General features: G+C 50.8%; 1 protein-coding gene across 2 annotated transcripts in view; it reads left to right on the top strand.

Annotated features, from left to right (window-relative positions):
- SDK1 (sidekick cell adhesion molecule 1) overlaps positions 1-23654 on the top strand; it is a 553308-nt gene that overhangs the window by 357480 nt on the left and 172174 nt on the right. For both annotated transcript variants that reach the window (XM_053213474.1, XM_053213475.1), the window contains 3 exons: positions 13228-13375; positions 14335-14475; positions 18853-19034. In XM_053213474.1, the coding sequence (XP_053069449.1) occupies positions 13228-13375; positions 14335-14475; positions 18853-19034 (471 nt within the window). The remainder of the gene's footprint in view (positions 1-13227; positions 13376-14334; positions 14476-18852; positions 19035-23654) is intronic.

Raw genomic sequence — 23654 nt, 5'->3', positions numbered from 1 at the left:
TTCAAGGTAGGCAATCATATCTTCTCCAAGTAATAGAAATTTATTGTTTCCTGTTTTTAAAAAAAAATAATCTCACAGGGTAGGGGCGCCTGGGTGGCTCGGTCAGTTGAGCATCCAACTCTTGATTTCACCTCAGGTCATGATCCCTGGGTCGTGGGATCGAGCCCTGCCTTGTGCTCTGCACAGAGCGTGGATCCTGCTTGAGATATTGTCTCCCTCTGCCCCTCTCCCCGACTCATGCTGTCTCCCTTTCTCTCTCTGAAATAAAATTAAATTAAAAATAAAACAAAACTTACAGGGTTAGAATAATTTAAAAGAATAATCAGCACAGTAGTGCCTCTCTTTCACTCTCTGATCTCAGTGGCATATCTACCAGGGTTTTATTGTTATACATGATATTGACTTTTGGTTGCTTATTGATGCATAATTTACATATTATGAAATGCAGAGATCTTAAGCGAGTTTTACAAATACATACACAGCACATAGCTCGTACTGCAAATGAGATACGAAATGTTTCCGCAGACCGGGGAGGTTCCCTCCTGACCCTTCTCCACAGTCTTTCTCCGGCAAGGGCAGGCACTCGGCAGCCCTCCTCCTCCATACGTTGGATTGGCCTATTCCTGATATTCGTAGAAATGAATATGATAGTGATTTGAAACAAGTTTTTCATCGTTTAATACATTCCTCCTCCCATTCGTGGTTCTTCTGATTTTTTAAATTTTTATGGAAGTGTATTCTTTCTAAGCAAATTATTCCTAAAATACCAACATTCCACTTAGCAATGCCCTACACCTTCCACACACGAGCATCCCGCAGCTCCACGGCCCTGACACAGATTCCCGGAGAACCGTCCTCTATGCGCCTTTCAGAGGTGACGCGGTGGGGAACTTGGTCACCATCACCACATGAGGTGCCTGAGCCTCAAGGTTGAAGTTAATGTGTTTTTCCTTAACTTGGAAAGGAACACTGTCTCCCTCAAGTTAATACCGTACTTGCTCTTTGCTAAAAACGTGCCAGAAGAAACATGAGGTTGGAAGAACACATCTGGGTCTCCGCCTCTCTCGCTGGGTCTCGGGCAGAGTCATCCCTGCGGCCGGCGTCTCTGCCGTGAAGACATGTCTGTTTCTCCTGAGCAGTTCCGCAGCTTTCTTTTCAAACTCTGCCATCCAGCGTGGTGCTTTTTCCTTTGGCCTCCAGGAAGCCCGAAGCTAAACTGAGTGCTTAGCTGGATACCTGAGTCATCCCGGGTGCTCCCAACGTCCCTCTGTCTTCCCCTCCTTCGTGATTTTGGATTTGTGTTTTTATTTTCACTTTATATCCAATTTTATGTGTATTTTCACTCAACGATGTTTAAATCTTCTTTAAAAGCAGCAGACCTCCAGGGGCACCTGGATGGTTCAGTCGGTTAAGCGTCTGACTCTTGGTTTGGGCTCGGGTCATGATCTCAGTTTGTGAGTTTGAGCCCCACCTCAGGCTCTGTGTGGAGCCTGCTTCAGATTCTCTCTCTCTCTTTCTCTGGCTTGTCCTTGTTCATGCTCTCTCTCTCAAAATAAATAAATAAACTTAAAAAAAATAAAAGCAGACTGCACACGTGTGCGCGCACGCGCACACACACACACACACACACACACGCCCACACACAGAGGGACCAAGTGATGCCAGACCAAAGTCCTAAACCATAGAGAGCCATGCAAAGTCATTGAGCGACGCCATGTGAGCGCATCTAGAAGCTGGTGGATGGACCTGGCTGTGGTGGTGTGAGGTTCAGAGGCGGAAGGAGAGAGCAGGGAGGTTGCTTTTTCTGAACTGATGGCTGAGTTCCCTGGAAGGAAGAGGGCCAAGGGCGGCCGGGAACCCCAGGTCTGGGCCGGAGGGCTGCAAGCCTGCACTGAGGCGTCAGTCTGGGGGGATGATCGGCCAGCCTGGCCGGAGCGTGCTGGGTTTAAGATGATGCTTTGGGGTTGAGGTGGCGATTTCCCACAGGCGGCGTGTCTTTTCTCGAGTAGAGAACGTTCTAGTGGCCACTGCTTTCTTGAGTGGGGCACCTCACGTCCACGGCTGGTCGGAGACTAGCTTTTGGAGGGCATTCCCGGGGGCCCGGGGCCTCTCCCAAGCCCCTTCCCGGCATCGTTAGGAGAGGCGGAAAGGGCCCTCCTTCCTCCACAGAGAGGATCTCGAGGCCGTGTGGCTCAGCTCTTTCTTCTGTGGCCACAGAGTCTCTTCAGGCAGGGCTGGGCAGCTGTCTTGCACACTGCTCCCCACGAGCTCATTTGCTTCCGTGTGGAAGCCGCTCCCGACTGTCACTACACAGTATGTCGAACATCTTCATCCCCGCTTGCGATGACGCGCTTAAGAGCCGATGGCTTTGTGCTGTTTTGCGTGCCCAAGTTGCTGAGACTTTGTTCTCTGTGCTTCAAATCATTTGAATGCCGTCTTCTAAACGTAGCTCATACAGGTATTTTCTAACAACCTCAGAGTTGTTAGAACTCTGTTGTTCTATGTTCTATGTTCTATGTTGTTTATGGCTCAGCTCATTTTTCTTTGGGCTTTTGCATACGGAACCTCGCGTTAAGGGCATTTGCTCCCATTTTAAAGTCCATGCAGGATTTTACTGTCCCAGTGTCCCAGATATTTACTGATCTTTGTTATCCTGCTGTGTCATAGGCCCAGAGAGGGGCTGAGGTGGAGGGCTTGGGGGTTCTCTCTCTCTGTACTCCGCAAGATGTGGAGGTGGGCAGGGAGCCCACAGAGGCTCCCACAGCCTCTGCTCACCTCGTGGGGGGCCCTTCCCAAGCCTGTCCCACACCGATGCAAATTGATGCACAGGCCTGCCCCTTGTGACCACTCAGTGCAGAATACCAGTGGCCCTAGGATGTGTCTTCCCTAAAGCTGGGGGCCCCTTTTATGCGGAGAGGGCCCCCCACTTCCACCCTGTCACCGGCCAGCCAGGGTTTGAGCTGTCCGTCGTGGGGGGTGCACTGCCACCGTCACGGTATGGCTCCTGCCCGCAGCTCGGTTCCCCCTACGCTTCTGGGTTTGTCCAATCCCTGCTTCCAGCCTTCCTGGCTTCTTTCCACCTCTCCGAAGCCAATGGCTTCTCCAGTTCAGGCCCTCGCCGGGAGTGTGTGTCCCCTTGTGGACCCGAGCCTCAGGCACATTTGGGGTCTTACCCACAGTTCAGAGGCCCCAGTCCCTCAGACGTGAACCATGTAAGGTCCCAAAGCCTTTCCTGTCATTGCCTTGGCCATGTTCCCTCGTGAGGGAGGGAGATTCATTTACTTCCCAAATGCTCAGTGCTTTTGTTCTTAACTTCGAAGGCCAAACTCGGTGCATTTTTTCCCATCCAGCCCCACACGCTTGCTTGCTTCTCGGGGGACGTCTGGCACGGAACCCTCCCCAGGTGGGGAACCACACTGTACTTCACCTGTCTGCTCCTTGGGGTTTCGTCCTGGCTGGGCAGCAGCCGCCTGCTTCCCGCCCTGTCCCGGTCCAGTGAAGTTCCCTGACTCAGGTCTGTGTCTTTCGGCCCCGGCCAAGCCTGGCGGATCATGGCCGGCCCTCCCGAGGCCTCAGCCTTATCTCCCGGGGTCGCCACAGCAGGCCCGAGCCACAGCATTCTTTGACACCTGTGCTAGATGTGTGCCACCTCACTGGAGTCCCGTCCATCCCGAGGACCTGGTCGTGTCCTTTCCAGAGTGTCCGTGCTGAAGATTCTCCACCAACTGACACAAACGGGTCGCTGCGGCGTCCCCTCTCATTCGAGTGTTGCCGTTCTGGCGACCAGTTCTAACCAGAGCCCCGCACAAGGATCTTCCTGACCTTTGCAGGACTAGTTAGCATTCCTGCCTCTCTCCCGGTGTCCACAGGACCTTTGAATAGGCCGAGAGAAACCGCTGCTTGACGCCGGGCATGCTTGCCTCCTGAGTGGGAGAGGGGCCTGGGGTGCCAGCTCACTGGGCCCGGGCTAGGCCCTGAAACCACGCTTCTCTCACGGGACAGCGGGAACTTCAACGTAGGGGAGCAAACGGTAGCCGTCGCGCCACGCTCAATCCCGCAGCTCAGTGAGCTGGACGCCGACCCGTAGGGCGGACTGCTGTCCGAGAAGCTTGAAAATAATTGCACAAAGCACTCAAAAAATCTTGAAACCAGTTTTAAAAGACTATAGAATGGATCTATGCCTATTTTGTTTCATTTTCTTCTCTTATTCTCTTTTCCAGATTTTCGTTAATGAATTCGTACTTTGTGATGTATTTTTTATATATAAATAATTTATATACACAATTTATATGTAATTATATATATAATTCATATATGCGTATATAATTATAATTTATATATGCATATATAATTTATGTATAACGTATATATGTACACATAATTTATATATAATTATGTGTCATATATGTATGTATAATTATATAAATAATTTATATGTGTGTATATAACTTATATATAATTATATATGTATAATTTATATATGCGTATATAATTATATACATAATTTATACACATATATATAATTTATATATAATTAACATAGTACATATTTTATATGTATGTATTTTTTTTCCACCTTTTTGTATTACTTCCTGGGCATACGGTTCCCTGGGTGGTCTCAGGATTTGTATGGCTCAGTAATTTTGGAGCCCTTGTTATGGTAATCTATTCAAAACCTAAAGGGCTTCTGCGGGCCTTGGGCAGGGCCAGTGCAGGTGCGGGCTGAGCCCAAGGTCCCTCCGTCCTTCCGACTCCCAGAGCTGATGCTAGCCTCCTACCCTGCGGACATTCAGTGATGACTGTTTACAGCTGTGGGGGACCTGGCCCCTTGTTGTCACTAACCCCCAAAGCCAGCAGGCCCCCCAGACACTGAGAGATGCCAGTGAGCCACATCTGGGACGGCCCGTCCTCCAGGGCTCCAGCGTCAGGAACTATCACGGTGGCCTGAAACTCTGTTCTGCAAAGGCTCTGAGTCCACCATCCGGGCCTCCCCGTGTGAACTCACACACACGGCTGTCTTCTCCTGCACACCACACGGGGCCTTCCCACGCGAGTCCTGCGCTGTGTGCCACAGCTTGCCCTCTCCTTCCTGGTTCTCACCAACTCTCTGACAGGCCTTTTCTTCTCTTGCGATTTATTTTAGAGGAGTTTTAGGTTTCCAGAATTATTGTGAAGACAGAGAATTTCCAAAAGCCCCATACCCTGTTTCCCCTATTATGACATCTTCCATCTGTGTGGTACCTGCCTCACAATTCATGAACGAATGTTGACGTATTATCATTACCTAAAGTCCATGCTTTATTCAGGATTCCTTCAGTTTTTCATGAATGTCTTTCTTCTGTCCCTGGACCCCGTCCAGGCCACCACACCACATTTAGCCGCTGTGTCTCCTTAGCCTCCTCTTAGCAGGACAGTTTCTCAGACTTGTGACGACCTTCGCAGCCTTGAGGACTGATGCTCAGGTGTTTTGTAGGACATCACCAGGTTGGGATTTGTGGATATTTTTCTGATGACTAGACCAGCATTTTGGGGTTCTGGAAGGAAGAGCACGAAGCAAAGTGCCATTCCTTTCCCTTCACGTAGTGGGGAGGGGCATCAACGCACCTTATCGCTGTGGGTGCTGGAGAGGCTAAAGCTTTAAGCACCGGGAAGTGCAGCGTCATCCAAGCGCCCGCCCCGAGAGTGCGGTACCTTACCAAGAAGCCCAAAGAACTTCCACTTAGTGTCTAAACAGCCCTGTGTGGGGAAGGAGAGCCACATGACTGAACCCTCGAAGGCTTTGGGCCAAGAGCATAGCTCTGCTTCTGGGTCATCTCTGTGACCAAGCCCTTGACTTGCGAGCTTTAACACTCATTATGACCAGTAGAGAGACATCGAAAGAACAAAGTTGCCTCCATCTGGGAGTTGCACCCACGGTGGAAGGACCAGATCGTGATCCGTGGGTCAGTGCCTCCTTTCCTTGCATGAACAAGAGGATGATCATAAATGCCATGAGGTTACTGTGAAGGTTCAGTGTGTGACACAGTTACCCAGAGTGCCCAGGACATGGCAGGTGCTTTCGCCGAACGAATATTTATTGGGTTCCTGCTTCACGTGGGGCACTCTTGTAGTGCCCAGGATCTACCAATGAGCAAAACGGATTCTGGTGGAGTTCATCCTGTGGGCGGCTCCTTGAAAGGGTAGCCATTCTTATTCCAACCTGAAGCTTATATTTTAGGAGACACAATACTCAGACTGTTGCAGCCAAAAGAGCACTGGAATTCGAATTAGGAAAAGAATAAAATTTGCATCTTAATTCTTCCACTTAACTTGCTCTGTGACCTAGGGGAAGTTGTTTTAATGCAAGAACGCGCATTCTCATAATATGAAACACTACAAGGCAAAGCATCAGTGAGATCACATATTTCATCTACCAAATGTCTGACTTAATACGGTCACAGTGCTCAGTGCTGGCAATGTTGTGACCAAACAGTCACTTTCTAGGAACTTATTATGAAAAGTGCTACGTATACACAGAGGTCCAGGATATTCGTTCCTGTGTTCACTGTCAGTACCATTTGCATATTACCGTATTTGTTTCATCAAGTCCCCACCTTGTTTGTTTGTTTTGCTAGAGGATTTTTAAGAAAATCCCAGACATTATGTCATTTCAACCTTAAGTGATTCACTACATAGCTCAAGTAAAGGACATCACACCCAACAAGTTTAGTGGTAATCCTTAATATCATCTTATACTCAGTCCATATTTAAATGTCTCTAGTTGCTTTTTTTAAATGTCTTTCTTTAAATTCCGGTTCGTTAACATAAAGTGTAATATTAGTTTCAGGTGTAGAATTTAGTGATTCATCACTTACACGTAATACCTGGTGTTCATCACCAGTGCCTTCCACAATCCCCATCACCCATCTAGCCCATCACCCACTCACTCTCCTCCCTCCATCAACCCTTGGTTTTTTCTCTATAGTTAAGAGTCTTTTTCTTGGTTTTTCTCTCCCCCGCTCTAGGTTTCTTTATTTTGTTTCTTAAATTCCACAATGTGAGTGCAGTCATATGGTATTTGTCTCTGACTGACTTGTTTCACTTAGCATTATGCTCACTAACTCCATCCATGCCATTGCAAATGGCAGGATTTCCTTCTTTTTCATTGCCAAGTAGTATTCCATTGTATATATAAACCACATCTTCTTTATCTGTTCATCAGTTGATGGACACTTGGGCTCTTTACATAATCTGGCTATTACAGATAGTGCTGCTGTAAACATTGGGGTGCATATATCTCTTTGAATCAGTGTTTTTGCATCCTTTGGATAAATACCTAGTAGTGCAATTGCTGGACCATAGGATAGTTCTATTCTTAACTTTTTGAGGAACCTCCATACTGTTCTCCAGAGGGGCTGCACCACTTTGCTTTCCCACTGACAGAGTAACAGCGTTCCTCTTTGTCCGCATCCTCGCCAATATCTGTTGTTGCCTAAGTTGATTTTAGCCATTCTGACATGTGTCAGGTGGTATCTCATTGTCGTTTTGATTTGTATTTCCGTGATGATGAGTGATGTGGAGCATCTTTTCATGTGTCTGTTTAGCCATCTGGATGTCTTCTTTGGAAAAATGTCTATTCATGTCTTCCGCCCATTTTCAAACTGGGTTTTTTCTGTGTTGAGTTTTGTAAGTTCTTTATAGATTTTGGATGCTAACCCTTTATCAGATATGTCTTTTGCAAATATCTTCTCCCATTCCATCGGTTGCCTTTTAGTTTTGCTGATTGTTTCCTTTGCAGTGCAGAAGTTTTTTATTTTGATGAGGTCCCAGTAGTTCATTTTTGCTTTTGTTTCCCTTGCCTCCGGAGACGTGTTGAGTAACAAGTTGCTGCGACCAAAGTCAAAGAGGTTTTTGCCTGCTTTCTCCTCTAGGATTTTGATGGCTTCCTGTCTTGCATTTAGGTCTTTCATCCATTTTGAGTTTATTTTTGTGTCTGGTGTAAGAAAGTGGTCCAGGTTCATTCTTCTGCATGTTGTGTCCAGTTTTCCCAGCACCGTTTGTTGAAGAGACTGTCTTTTTTCCTTTGGATGTCCTTTCCTGCTTTGTCAAAGATCAGTTGACCATAGAGTTGTGGGTTCATTTCTGGGTTTTCTATTCCGTTCTATTGATCTTTGTGTCTGTTTTTCTGCCAGGACCGTACTGTCTTGATCACTACAGGTTCGTAATATACCTTGAGTTCCAGAAATGTGATGCCTCCAGCTTTGCTCTTCTTTTTCAAGATTGCTTCGGCTATTCAGGGTCTTCTGTGGTTCCATACAAATTTTAGGATTGTTTATTCTAGCTCTGTGAAAAGTGCTGGTGGAATTGCATTAAATGTATAGATTGCTTTGGGTAGTACAGACATTTTAACAGTATTTGTTCTTCTAATCCATGAGCATGGAATGTATTTTCATTTCCTTTTGTCATCTTCAAATGCTTTCTTTTTTTTTTAATGACTTTTCACAGTTGATTCTTCTGAATCCAAATCCAGATCCAAATGAGGTCCGTCCATTGCTTCATCAACAAGAGCCTCACCCCCCTTTCCCCTTCCCTCGCCTGGTACAGAGGCCAGGGCGTCTGTCCTGTAGAATGTCCCAAGTCCGGGGCTTGGCTGATTGCTTCCGTGTGGTGTCATTTAATGCGTTCCTGCATCTCCTTTATTGCCCAGAGACTGGAGTGAATTTGCATCCGGCTTTTGGTTTTGTGCGTTCTCTTCGAGAGAGAGAGAGAGAGAGAGAGAGAGAGTGTGTGTGTGTGTGTGTGTGTGTGTGTCAGGGGTGCCTGGGCATTTGCTGGGTACTTCCCACTCACTCACAAGGAGATGCTGGAAGCCCAGCTCCTCTGCCTTTAGTGGTGTTTGATCCGTCCCCACGTCTGGGAAGTGACAGCCTGTAAGGTTTGGGAGGAGTTGTTTCTGTGTCCCTGAGTCTTGGTTTCCTCATCTGTCAGAGAGGAGATGATGCCTTCTCCCCAAGAAGATCCATGTGCCTACAGATGCAAACATGCTTCCAGACCGCCAGCGGCCATATAGACCTCGGGCATTAATAATAATGGTTCTTGTGGCAATTGAATTTTTCTTTGAAAAAGTATTTCCCTTCCTAAGATACCTTTGATTGAGAACATGATAATGCTCTTTTTTATTGGAGAAAGCTCCCAGTACATTTGCGAAGGTCGAAAGCCACCAGCTTTTTCACCAGTAGACAGGGCGAAGGAGCGGTGACCTCCTCGGGGGTTCTGGGCACTTGAAGGTAACAGGAAGATCAGTGACGCTCTTTGTGGAGCAGAGGTTTGTTTCATAGCCCGACTGGGGAAGACTGAAATTCCTTAGGCTTCTAGATCAGAGGGCAGGAGGCGTCCCTGAAGGGGAGGAAAAAGCTATTGAAACTTTTATGGGATGGTTTCCTTTGTCAAAAGAATCCTCTACATTCCAGCCCCTCCGACAGCATCTTGTAGTACTTTTTTCTGAGGACCTGGAGGAGAACCTTTTAAAGGGATTTTGCTTATGGATTGTCAGGAGCAGACCTGATATTTAAATTTTAACAGTCTCGGCAAGCTTGCAGCTCAGAGGCTTGTGAATGAGCAAATCCTTCCCAAACTACTTTTTTTTTTTTTTGGTACAAATCAGAGTGCCTGTGAGATGGATCAGGTTCATTTGTATTAGTGCTCGGTTTAATCTCTCTTCCTGCCAGACCTTTTATCTTCTAGTAGGAAGAAGGAAAAGAATAAATAAAGAGTTCTGTAGATGCAGCCCGCAGACTGAGCGGGACCCCAGGGTACAGGGCAGACTAATAGGCCCTGTTGCCTATCATCAGCAGATCCCCCGGATGGGGTTACACACTTTGAGGAGTTGTTTATACTCCGAGTGAAGGAGCAGATCCCACGGGGCAGAATCTGGGAGGGAAGGCACCTGGGCGGGCAAGGCAGCGGGTGCCCCTGCCCCGCCCCCCATGCCGACACTCACCGTCTCAGTCCGCGGGCTCCCCCACCATCCTTCTGACTCTGCCCCCTTCTGAACTTGCACCATACGGTTTACCTGACCGAGCAGGTGAGCCGTCCGCTTGCTGACAGGCTCTACGGAAAAAGAAGAAGGAGAGAAAGGATGTTTTATCGAGCACCGCGTCAGTCAGGTGCCGCTCTAATTCGAGTAGGCGGCACTCTCGAATTAGAGCAGTCCGGGAGGAAGTTTCCAAAGGGAAGGTCTGCCCAGGTGTGGAGCCTTGTGACTCAGGACACAGAGGCAAGGGTTGCTGCAGGGTCCAGACAGAGAGGTGGCCTAGAGCTGCCCCCATGAGAAGAACAGGGGGATCGCCCCATGAGTAAGAAAGAGCCCAGCCCTGCCAAGCAGGTCGTCGGGGCACAGGACAGGGAGGGGAAGGTGGGAAGGGTGAAGGGGACGGTGGGAGGGGGACCGGATGTCCAGCACTGGGATCCACCGCGGGCCCGGCTTTGTGCTGGAGGCATCAGTGCGCGTCTCTTCTTCACCATGACTGTCTTGGGAGTTGTGTTATTCCCCCATTTTTTTTTTTTACCATTTAAACAAATATTTAATTGCAGTAATATATGCATAACATAAAATCTGCTGTCTTAACCAGTTTTAAATGCACAATTCAGTGGCGTTAAAGTACACTCAATTGTACCGCCAATCTCCAGAATTCTTTTCATCTGGAAAAACTGGAACCCTGTACCCATTAAACAGGACTCCCCGTCTCCCCCTCCCTCCATCCCTGGCAGCTGCCGTTCGACCTTGTGTCTGCGAATCTGACTCCTCCAGGGACCTCATATAGGTGGAATCCTACACTGTGTGTCTGTCGTGACTGCCTTATTTTCAAGGCTTAACTGTGTTGGAGTGTGTGTTTGAATTGCTTTTCTTCCTTCCTTCCTTCCTTCCTTCCTTCCTTCCTTCCTTCCTTCTTTCTTCCTTCCTTCCTTTCTTTCTTCCTTCCTTCCTTCCTTCCTTCCTTCCTTCCTTCCTTCCTTCCTTTCTTTCTTTTATCAAGGGTAAATAGTATTTCAGTGCACGGAGAGACCACGTTTGGTCCATCCATCCATCCATCCATCCATCCACGGACGCTATGGCTGCTCCCACCTTTTGGTTGTTGTGAATACTACTGTGAAGATGGGCTCATAACAAATAGCTCTTTGAGCCCCTCCTTTCAGCTCTTTGGGGTTTATATTTTGAAGTGGAACAGCTGCACCAAATGGCAGTTCTGTTTTTAGTCTTTAGAGGAGCCTCCATACTGTCTTCCCCAGCAGGTGCACGATTCTGCATCCCACCATCAGCACACGGGTCCCAGCCTCTCTCCGTCCTCACCCACCCAGGCCATTCTCTGCTTTCTGTAGAGTGGCCGTCCCCTGGGTGGGAGGTGGGTCTCACTGTGGTTTTGACTTGCCCCCCCCCCCTTTTTACAGAAGAAACTCAAACAGAAATAGACACCTGTACGTGAAAGAGTGGTGGCCAGCCGTGGACACTTGTGTGTGTTGTCTTCAGAATGAAAACTATCTCCACTGGACTGTGACTTGGCAGGGACGGGCCCTGCTCCCCAACCAAGTCCAGTTACGTGGATGCGACAGAAGCCTCTTCCACGGGCCGTGTGGACAAATGGCTGTTTTCTGTACAGGAGCCTGCTTAGCGAACCGGATCACCACGAGCCATTTGGTGCTTCTAGAAGGGTCTCAGACTCCCAAAGCAAAAAGGCAAATTGGTGTGAGGTCTTCTGGAGTTAACTGGGGATGCACACGTGGCAGTTTTAAGGAAACATAAAGAGAGGGGGACCTTCATCAAGCATAGATTACCTATATCACCGAGAATCAAAGGCCAAGAACACTGAAATGCCCAGCTGGTGGTGAGGACCGCGTTCCCAGAAAGCCATTTTTGGAAGCAGCTTTATTTGAAATAATTAAAAAAGATTCAGCCTTTGTAACCCAACTGGCTTCGTGCTGCAGAGCAGCGTAACTTTTTTGCTGGGGGATCAGCTAACTCCAGCTTAGCAGTAGACAGCTCCCTGTGAGCGTCCACGCGGGCTGCCCTCGAGAGCCTCATTTCGTTGTGAAGCGGTTTGTAGCTACTTCGTGGTGACTCCCAAGGACCCAGCATGCATTCCCGATGTGCTCCCGGCACGGACTTGTGAGTCCTGAGCGTCACGTCCTTGGGTTCTTCTGCTGTGTGTGGAGCATGCCCACAGCCCGCAGCGTCGGCAACGTGAGCCTCGCCTGACGCCATCGCGGAAATCATGCCTCGCCTCTCTGACCATCTCCGGTGTGGGTGAGAGGGAGGGAGTTTGGCACCTCTTCCAAGGAACAAGACAGACAATTTGATTTCCGCAAGAAGCCCCCTCTCTGACCTCCCCATTTCACTTCACTGATAACTTGAAAATGCATTTCTGGCGTCCTGACGGTTCCAAATGAGAAGCGACAGCGGGTGTTCAAATTCGCTGCCAGGTCTTGTTTATTCCGGGGCATCATTCTGTGAAACGATGGGGCCAAAAAGCGTGTTTAAACTCTGTTAAAAAAAAAAAAAAATCCTACAAAGGTGTAGGAGCCCAGCAGAATCCCCTGAAGCCGTCCAGGCGAGGGCCCATTTGGCTGACGGAGTCGCTCTTGCGCACCTGCCCGCGGGCTGGGTGCAAAGATATCCTAAACTCGCTGCGAATTTCATTACGCCTCCCTTCAGCCAAAGCCACTCAGGGGTGCGGTGCTGTAATGGGCCGCCACGCAGATGGGTTGCAAAATGCACAGCCCATCTGTCTTTATCATGCTCATTTCCTCTTTTATTAAAATGTTAATGAATATAGTTTTTATTTATCATTTGGTGACATGTGCGGCATCCTTTTCTGGGAGACAAATCTGCAATCTGCCTAACCGTGTGAGCTGACAGAGAGCGCAGGAGCGAGGAATATTTTGGTTGCGTTTAAACTGCCACATGCAGTTTGAGCAAAAAAATTCCTTCACTTGTTGACAGCAGCATGGGGGACGACGGGAGGTACACTGGGCTTGGAGTGGGCCCCCGAGTTTCACGCCAGGCCCACAGGCTACCGGCTGTTAGCCATGTGGCCACGAGCCTTGGTTTCCACTTCGGTCACACGGGGCTGTCTGCTCTCTCTGCCCAGGAAAGCAGATGAGAGAACTTTATGGGGACGCGTTTCGCCTTCACTTGTTATCATTCAGACGTGTGCTCGTGTGGTTCTGATTTCATTTTGCTCATTCTTTCAGACTCTCCGTGGAAAGTGCATCTGTCAAACGTCGGCCCCGAGATGACAGGCGTCACCGTGCGCGGCCTGACTCCAGCTCGCACCTATCAGTTCAGGGTGTGTGCCGTGAATCAAGTGGGCAAGGGTCAGTACAGCGCAGAGACGAGCAGGTGTGTGAGCGCGCGGCCCTCCGTGGTGACGAGGGGCAGCTCGGGCCTGAAAACAAGACGGAACGTCCAGTTAGGAGGAGGAAATAGATCCAAGTAACCACCCTGCCCCCTTAGCGACGTTGGCCACAACGTGGGCAGGAATGACCGTAACCAAGAGAGAAACACAGTCCCTCGTGTGTTGGCCTAGTGGGGTTCTCCCTAATCGCTCTGAGGGAAGTTTCTTAGACTTCCGTGGTGCCCTGGCAGGGCCGACACAGATCATCCCAGGTCGCACAGGCCTCTGCATACATGCAGTGCACAGCTGACGGTGTTTCTGCGCCCTCTGTCTACCCCGGCCACCAGCACGAAGGGAGCTGGTGCCGCTGTTGGGACAAGTAAACACCGGGCCGGGCTCATCGCATCCCCGAGTGGCCCTGCCGCTCCCCGGCCCTGGGGCGGCTGCTGTGGGAGCCCATTCAGATGTGACCTGCGAAAATGGCTTCCTCCCAGCCACACATTCCTGCGTGCCCTCCCCAAGTCGCCTGAGCGTTCGCGGGGCCCGAATCATGGCATGATTGAGCTCTCGATGACTTTTTTCAAAATGTGGGAGTGTGACGTGAGAAATGTCGAAGGGGCCAAATGAAAAGCAATGTGGAAGGAGTCTCGGGCTGTGGGCCTGCAGACTGGCCCGCTCGGGCTTGCGATCCCTTCCCGGGCGGAGGTGCTGCTCCACTCCTGACAGAGTCAGGTCACCTCCTGCGCCTGCCCTGGTGCTCGCGTAGCCGGTTTTCCGTTACGTTGCCTTCGCTGTACCCGCTTCCTGCCTGTCCTGCTAGCAGGATCAGCCGTGTGCTTTGCTCGGTTCATCCCTCGATTTTCTAAAGTAGTTGGGCTCCAGATTCAGTGAGACAGAGAATGCAGATGGGGACCCTTTGTTTCGGATGCCGATCTGTCTCTCCCTGCCCGTATCTTATGTCTAGGTTGGTGTTACCCGAAGAGCCGCCCAGCGCTCCCCCGAAGAATATCGTGGCCAGCGGGCGTACCAATCAGTCCATCATGGTCCAGTGGCAGCCGCCCCCAGAGACAGAGCACAACGGGGTGCTGCGCGGGTACATCCTCAGGCGAGTAGCCTGTGCTTGGCCGGCTCCAGGCTGTCGTCACGAAGTCAGGGCTCTGTTTCGCTGGGGGCGGCCTTGCAGAGAGCGTCTGCATATCCAGCCTAGCATGTGCACACCAGAACCCTGCACCGATGGTGACATTTGGTAGAAGATTGAAGGGGGACGTGATGAGTCGGGGCCAGGGTGTGCTTTCCATCGTGAATCCAGGGGCACACGTTATTTACTGTAATAATTTTTAACTAACAGTAGTGCAACCGATTTAATCATTAGCCAGTCATTCCCATGCTGGCTAGCACGTTGTTCAGTATTGCCAGGCCCTCTAGTGTTTCAAAGAAATGTTTTAAAAACCTACCTTTTTACATGCAATCTCACAGCTTTTAAATGTCAGAAATGAAGTCGGCCCGTTTTGGACCACAGTGCAGGCCGAGCTCACTCTTCTGCAGGCCATATGTGGCCCCACGTTGTGGCCGCTTTGTTTTCTCTGCCTTGTGAGGGTGGTCAGGCTTCTAAGGATGTCAAGAGGGCTCTCCCAGATCTTGGCTGGGTTTGAGACGAGGAGTCCCTTTTGCCAAAACTACTGCTAATTTTGAAATTGCACCAGATGTGATCATTGCAGTGGTTTGTTGACACAGTAGCAAGCAGGAAAAAGAAAAGCAGCCTCACAGGATAATTATGAAATTGCTTCCAACAGACCGTGCAGCCACGGACACGTTTGTTCACCGACATGCACTGCGTGTCCCTCCCCAGCCTCCCCAGCCGGTGTCCGCCACTCCCTTCCTCCCAATGCCAGGCGTCTGGCGCCCATTCTGAGCGTGTGACCAGAAAATATGGGTGAACAAAGGTCTCAGGGGGCTAAATGTAATTTCTTAGACAAATGTAAGAAGTTATGAAGGTATAGCTTTTTTAGCTCCGTTATCTTTGCATGTGGAGGACCATTCCTTCCAGTATATATTTATGTAATCATCCATTCATTTATCACACCTTTATCCACGTGCACGTATAATTAGCCAATCACCAACACTTCCTGCTATTCTCAAGTCTTCCTCAAGCATGTGAATTGTCCTCTAAACATAAGCTAGGCCATTATCCACCTGACGGGGTTTAAGTGTGACCCCTAGGGGCCCACAGGGGCTGGAGGGCTGGAATCTGCACTCGGGGTCTCTCTGGTCACTCTGCCTCCAAGTGTCCTCCCCCTTCCAACAAGACACCTGGCACAGGGGCACCTGTGGGCTCTGGGCGGTTCCCAGATCCCTCTAGAAAACTAGCTGGCCACCTACCCCCCACCCAGGTCTCCTGCCCGCTCCTGGGCCCTCACTTCAGCTGTCACTCTTGTCGCATGCTCATCAGCTAATGAAAATCATTGCCTTGCCCTCCACCGGGCCCTTCACATGCTTGTCATTTCGGCCACCTCTTTCTTTTCTTGAGCACACAGAAAAGGTTCCTCAAGCTCCAGCTGCCAAGTAAGGACTTTAAAAGTCAGCCTGCAGAACCAGGCTCGGGGCGTGGGGCTTAATAATGAAACCCCTCTGATGTTACAAGTCCCCGTCGGGGACTGCACATTTCTCCATTTTGTGGGATTACCGCTGTTAAAAGGATTTTCTGTGATATGTTGGGAGAGTCGAGTGCTGGGAAGGAGGGCATCTGTGTTTGTAGGGGTTTAAATCAAGGAAGTCCTAAAATGAGGGTGCACTATCCAAGGCCTGTGAATATCAAAGTTTTCAGAAATTAAAGACCCATGCCAAAACAAATTTGCTTGGAAACATTTCCGAATAATCCTCTGCAAATCAGCTCTTTTTGCAAGTGTGCATCCTCCAGGGCACAAGACTCTGTGTCAGAGCCTTAGCACAGCCCATGGAAGAACAAAACGGAAATAAATCACCGTCGCGGCTCTGGCCGTGAGAAGTAGTTAGGATGTGTGCACAGTAATAAAATATTTATAATAATGGGCAGGGTGCTTCTTTGAGAGGAGCATAGAGGTTATGTCCTTTAAAAACATTCTTCTGTTTATTTCCATATAAAAAAATGATCTTGTTCTGTGCGAGACAGTCTCCCAGGCAACGTATCCCACCAGTGAGAGGGCGATGCCCTGTGCTTCTGTTATTAATTGTGACCTTCCCAGACATCCTGTGAATGTTACAAAAGCACCCGAGCCGCGGGTCGGAATGGGCCAGCCTGCCTGCTGCAGAAAGGAGAGGAGGGCGGCCGCTTCTAAGACATGAATCCTGTGGTCTGTTCCACACGGTCCTATAAACAAGGATCCAGGAGATACGGTCCGTACGGGCTTCACATCCTTCCTGGATGAGCAGTGTTCTCATAACCAGAAACACTTACAGGGTGCTTCACAGTGTCACGTCTCCTTTGTGTCCATCGTTTAGTTTTATTCTCACGAAAACCCAGCGGAAGGCCATTATTATGTCCTTCCCGGGAGTTCTAAACCAAGGTTCCGAGAAGTTAAGAGTTTGCTTGAGGCCACCCAGCTCATCAGTCGTCTTCCCAGCTCCTTCTGGAGCTAACGTCTTTGCTTTTCCCTGGAATGTGTCATGCGTAGAGATGCCTCCACATTAATGAGATCTTCTGAAGTGACTGCCCGGTATGTGCCATATTGGTTATTATGAGTGGTCCTGGGCGCCATTCACACGCCAGGGCTCCCTGGTGCTGCCGTGGGGCCAATCCTTGCCTTCTTCCAAATGGCTCTCTCACCGTCTCGGTGCTGTTTATTTTGTAGATGGGGAATTTGAGTGGGAGTACCTGGCTTGCGGGTTATCCCATGCCACGCCTGTGTCCCCATGGGCCACTGCCTTGAAGGCCGTGATGTTACATAAATGAACTTAACCGCCGCTGGGACGCAGGTAGTTCAGTAAAGGAATATCAAGTCAGTCGGTGTCAGAAGTGGATGGAATAGGAAAGCAGAAATGTGGTGTGAGGCATTGGCCCCTGTTTTTGCCCGTCACGGGAGCACTGTCCGTCCCCCACGCCTCCGGCCAGGCAAGCCGCACCTCCTTTCAGGCGAAGGCAGGAGGTGGCCTGGGACCTTCTCACTATTCCGGTTCTGCCTGTTCTTGATCTTGTATTTTTCCCACCGCACGGGTCTCACCTGCACACATGGTCTGTGGCTGAAAGGCTGCCCTTGGGAAGTCCTGATTTTCTCGAAGGACCTTATGTTGCAGTCTCTGTGCTTTCATCCTCTTTGGAGAGCTCTGTTTTCCCTCGAAGGGCCTCAATTCTGAGTTTCTTCTCCCCTCCCCCACCGACGGCAGTAGCCTTGCTGGGCCTTCCCCTCTGTGCCCAGGTGCTCTGCCCGTGGCCCCAACCTGCCATCAAGAGTCCTCTCGCCCTGTGTCCCCTTGGCCCTCACCCTCTCCCTCTCCTCAGACAAAGCCACATCTTCCCGAGCCAAGAGCCGCTGCTCGGACAGGATCTGGAGGCTTCGGGAGCTGTGTGACGGCCAAGGCACTGTCTCCCGCCACCCGCCCCCGCACTCCACCCTGGGGAACCAGTGCACTTCTAAAAACCAAGTTGTGAAAAGCATTCGCTACCCCAAATGATGCCACAAAAGCCCTTGGGTAGTACATGTGGCAATTGCCTAATTTATACGTTTTCTAAGTCCCAAGTCGTGCATGTGACTTTTGAACGCAGATACAGCGTGAAAAGTATTCCGCTTGTTCCACACAGTTCCTTCTCGAACACGGGTGAAATCGTCGTAGAGCACTGTATTAGGGTCAGGTGCATGCCGCAAGAATTCCGCTTTGTGTCTGCTGCAGCCTGACGACTGCAGCCAGCCCCGCCACCATCGGGAGCCATACACGGAACCCTGCACCCGTTTCGTCCACGAAGGCCCCCTAACAAACAGCCCAGCCCATCCACCTCAGCATGCGACCAGTATTTTAGAAGTGGGAACACCACCGAAAGCCACTCGTTCTGGTTCTGGGGCTGCGTGAACAAATCTAGAAACCCTAGACGGAAGAGGCAGTGGGTCTCCCGCCTCTCTGCTTTTCCCCACGTTTCAGGACCACGGGAGGAAAGCTGTCCCTCCACATTCGTTATTTACGGCAACACCCGACACGGGAGCCGTGCCTGGAATTTCTGGTGCTAAGTCACCGCACCCCCCAGGCGACTTACACTAAAAAGCTATAATTTTTCTTTAACTGTAACACAGTTGCATTCCACAGTAACACAGTCGGTTCCATTTTGCCCAGAGCTCATAATCGCTGTGAGATTCAGTGACACCGCGTCTGAGGGGTTGGCTTAGGAAGCGGTGTTGTCTGGGGCCGACCTCTGGCTTCGCTCTTGTTCACTGACTCCGTTTCCCTCCAACTGTGTGGAATCCATGCGGGTACCCCCGCATCCTGGTTCCAGCCGTCTCTCCACATTGCGATGCAGGTACCGCCTGGCCGGCCTGCCCGGGGAGCACCAGCAGCGGAACATCACCAGCCCGGAGGTCAACTACTGCCTGGTGACCGAGCTGATCATCTGGACCCAGTATGAAATCCAGGTGGCAGCTTACAACGGGGCGGGCCTGGGAGTCTTCAGCAGGGCCGTGACTGAGTACACCCTACAAGGAGGTAAGCTTGCTTTTCCGCGAGGTTGCACGGTCTCTGTCGGGGAGCAGGGCACGTCGAGTTTGACGAGAGCACGTTAGAAGTAAAGATGAAAGGGGCGCCTCAGTCGGTTGAGCCATAAAATGAGGGGGTTCGGCTCGGGTCATGATCTCGCGGTTCGTGGGTTCGAGCCCCGCGTCGGGCTCTGTGCCGACGGCTCGGAGCCTGGAGCCTGCTTCGGATTCCGTGTCTCCCTCTATCTCTGCCCCTCCCCCACTTGCGCTCTGTCTCTATCAAAAATAAATACATGTAAAAAAAAAATTAGAAATAAAGGTGACCTGGTCCTCCAGGGGGCAAGTAGAAGGGAATTCGTCACCTGTCATTGAGTCCGTCTATTCCTCAACTATCACAATACTGTAGAAGGGACACAGAGAACGTTCCAGATGCTTTCTTCTGGGCACTTAGGCCAGGGAGTATCCACACACATCCTTTAGTTAGTCCACTTACTCTCAGAAAGATCTGTGGAATTGCCTTTTTCTAAATGGAATAATGGTATATTACATGGTAAAGCTGGCCGTGGAGTCCCATGTGATACCGAGAGCGTTTTCCAAAGAGAACGATTGTTTAGAATTTTGTTTTTAGTAATGCACTATGATTATTGGTAATGGAATTTGCAACTCGGTGTGCCTTTTTTTTGGGGGGGGGTTTCTTTTTCAGTTATACAAGCCAAATAACTTACTAGGTGGGTAAAAACTCCTCCCCACAGCACCATTCCGAAAACGGCCAGTCAGGATGTCGTAAAGCCAGTGGGGTCTTGCCTTCATATGCTGCGACCCAACCCCCTCGTTTTATGGCTGAGCCCCCCACTGTTTTCTAGAGGACCCGGGTCTCAGCCCCAGGGAGCGCTGGCATTTGGAAGCACCGTCCACTGTCGGTGCTCCCAGCAGGAGAAAATGGACCCCGTCCTGGCGCCCCAGTCCCTGCCCGGGGAAAACAGTTTCCCCACAAAATCGACAGCTCTTCCCGTTCTGCACTTTTAGCCTCTCCCGACTCAACAGGTGTGGGTTTATTCGCTTAGGCATTTTTAGTGCCACCAGGCCTTGACCTTTTTCAAATGATGATATTTCTAACTGCCCACTTCTCTCCCCAAATCATGCCTGAGACCTCATGTTCCTTGATATTGCATACCGTTATCATCACCCCTGATCGATCGGCTGTCTGTCGTCGTCCATAAGTCCATAAAGCCTCCTTTATAAATTAAGTCAGTTCTTTCTCCATGGTGAAATATGTGCCTGGCGGAAATACTTAACATGCAAGAGACAGCCGGGAAGGACCTCCTCGTCCGCACGTGAGTCTCGATTACTCACCGGAAAATGGAGATGGCTAAGTACCTGGACAATTAATGTTTGCTTTAATTCGCCTACCTAATGACAGTAGATTTGGAAATACTTAAAATAATGAATTTGCTATTAAGAATCGCCTATTACTGTTAACTAGGACTGCTTCATTTTCTTACTGGTGTGTTCGGGTCCTGTGCGGGGCATGGAGGGGCAGATCCCCACCTAGCTGAGGAGAGCTTCGGCCCTAGAGTTTGGCTCGTACTTGGGAGCCATTAAAGGTTGAGGGCCAGGAGCGACATGAGCAAAATGCTGTATTAGGAAGGCGAACCCGTCAGCGGCTGTGCGCGCAAGCTGGGGGCCCCCCGCGGCCTCAGCACCTCCAGACAGAAGGGCACGTGGTCTGGCTGTGAACCGATGAGTTCCCTGTTGCTGTGACGCAGGCCACGAGGAGGGCGTGGCTGGCGCTTTCGGGTGGTGCTGCATAGTTTTCAAAATACTTTGCCTCTGTTCCCTCCGTGTGCCTCGAGACAGCGGGGCAGAGGACGCTCATGAGATGTACCTGTCCCTGGGTCGCTGCAGTGTGAACGGGGGGGGGGGGGGGGGGGAGGCCAGCTGCTTCCTCAGCTCGCTGGCGGGGATAGGACAGAACAGGGCAGGTCCGATGTAACCACTGACGGGTAAGCAAGCTGAACGCTGGCCGGCTCCGATGTAGCTGGTCTGAAATGCCGGGGCGCGGGGCCGGCGGGGCAGGCTCCCACCTCTGGATGCGGTGATCGTCCGGATGGAGAAGCTGACTGAGGCTGCTTCAGCTCCCTGGAAGGAGTTGCTTTCCTCGTCCTGGTGCGAGCGGGACTCCCATTAGCTCTCTGTGCAAGAGTGGTTCCCAGTGTCCGTCTTTTTCTTCACTCTTGCTGAGCCCAAGTTTTCCCGTCTGTATCTTGGCTTGGCAGCTGGGTCCTCTTCTCTTCGTCTGGGCATTGGATGGCTGGCATTGGAGCCCAGAGCCCCGGGGCCCCTGCAGGTCACAGGGCACCCAGGGGCCATGGTCGTGACTCACACCTCCCCTCACTGCGGGCGTTTCTGCTTTGATGTTGTGCCCTCCTCACCTCGGCATGGACGCAGGCAGCACAGCACCCTTGTCCTCCCTCGGGCCTGCAGCCCTTTCCCTACGTGTGGTCCCGACTCTTCCTGTGTGCTTCACGTGACAAGCGCCCTGGGGAAAGGACCCTATGCTTGTGTTTCCAGACCCTCCCCGACTCCTAACCCTACGTCTGTCCTTTGGTCCCTGGACAGAGCTTCTCAGGCGTTCGACAGCCGCTGAGCCTGACCCTCCTGTGAGGGGCAAGCCTCAGCCCCAGGACAAATCAGGGTGGAGCCCTTGTTGACCACAGTGTTGGCATAACTGTCCCTTGGGCTTGGCCATGGCACTTGTCAGGTATCAGGAGAGGGCACGAGCAGGGGAGGCAGCGGCCCCACAGCGTGTGCGCTCACACTGCACCCGTCCGGCCCCCGTCGTCGGGAGCGTCCTGGTCAGCCACCCCCAGCCGAACAAAAGGGAACCGGTAAATTCTGTCCCGGAACCAATGTTCCCACCGAGACAGGACACAAGTAAGAGAGCATTTAGACTTGCAGTTGGAAAGAACCGAGGAGTGGGGGCGGGGAAGCTGGTCTGGAGTGGGAGCAGAATAAACCAGAGAGAAAGTGATCTGATTGGGAGGGGCCGCATCAGAAAGCAAAATGGCCACAGTGAGGGGCCATGAATAATTTAGGGTTATGAGCTATCCTCCCACACATCTGTCTGTCTGCTGACCCCCAGAAACAGCCCCTTCTAGTCCATCAGGGCCTGACTCCACGTTTACTACTTACCTGCCTTCCAGAAGCACATCAACCTTTCTGAGCCTCAAGCTCATCTGCCCTGACTCCTTGTGAGAGAAAGGCCTTGAGAGCCCTGAGCTCTTAGCCAGTATCCTGGATGCTCAGGTTGTTCTTGTTCCTCCTTCTGTGGCAACGCCCAGTGCCTGGAACCTACTGTATCTGCATGTTTCTGCAGCCGCAGTCATTCAGAAAGAAACGGGCGCAATCTCTCTGCTGATAGTAAAATCTCAAGAACGATCTGTGCGCCTACTGTGTGCTCAGCGTTGTGTGATGGGCTGTGGCACGGAGCAGGAGTAGGGAACACACCCAACACAGTCAAACCTGGGACTTGCGGCCGAGGCGGCGGGGAGAGACTAACATTTGTGAAATAAGAGTGAGCTGCAGAAGAAAGCAGCATCACTGATGTGTGCTCACCCCCATTCATCCACAAGACCCATGTTGCGAGCATGCTTCGGATTGCAGTCGAGGCAGAGGAAGATGCCATCGACGTAAAGAGCGGCTTTACTGGGATCTACATGGTAGGGCCACATCAGAGGCGTTGGGGCTCAGCTGTCTGTAGTGGTTGGAAATGGAGTCCAGATGCTAGAAACAGACCCAAAATAACAGCTTAAAACAAAATAGAGGTGGGTTTTTATCTTTGTCTCCCCACGAGTGGTCATTCAGCTGCACAGGGTCTTAGCGGCAGCTCCATGGTCACCAGACGGTCAGGCTCCTTCTTTTCACTTTGCCATCTTTAGCGTTTGCCTCATGGTTGCACATTAGCTGCTGGGATGCCAACAGTCGCGTCCACATTCTATGAGGAAGGCACAGGGGTACACCTTGTGGCCACATATGCAAGTATGTTTGCCTTTGACGAACTTTCTTAGAAGTCCTACCTACTGCTGACTCATGCTTACAATTCACCGAATATCTCCATGCCAGAAGCCCGGAGAGGTGCTCTTTCCACCAGATACATTTCTGTCTGTTGCTAAGAAAGGAAGGGGGGACAGATAGTAGTGGGTAGCTGGCAGTTTCTGCCTCGCTCTTTGCAATGACTCCTGCTGTGGAGTCAAACACAGAGGATATGCAAGTTGTAGATATAAAATTGTACGATCGTCTGTCTCACAGCCAGCCGTATGCAGAGAGCCCCACGATCCTTGGGAACCCCCCACTTAAGAATTAGCAGCAAGCGACTCCACAGCTCCCCAGGCCCTTGGCCTCAGACCCTCAGCTCGTGGTCTGTTTGGGCACCAGCTGAGCATGCTTGCTGCCCCTGGGAGCCCCTGTCGGTGAGCTTGGGGCTTGGGGTGCCCCCGGCTGCTGGTGCCGCGTGTAGAGAAAGCCTGCAGGCCTGAATTGGCCCCTGAAGCTGCAAAGAGAATAATTTAAATGTCTGCATATTAGAGGGGAAGAGAATAACTCATAAAATTAATTATTTGTCAGCCTAATT

The sequence above is a fragment of the Acinonyx jubatus genome, chromosome E3 (assembly GCF_027475565.1).
Source record: "Acinonyx jubatus isolate Ajub_Pintada_27869175 chromosome E3, VMU_Ajub_asm_v1.0, whole genome shotgun sequence".
NCBI lineage: Eukaryota > Metazoa > Chordata > Mammalia > Carnivora > Felidae > Acinonyx > Acinonyx jubatus.
The sequence above is the reverse complement of the archived record's forward strand: the minus strand, read 5'-3'. Positions and strand labels throughout refer to the sequence as shown.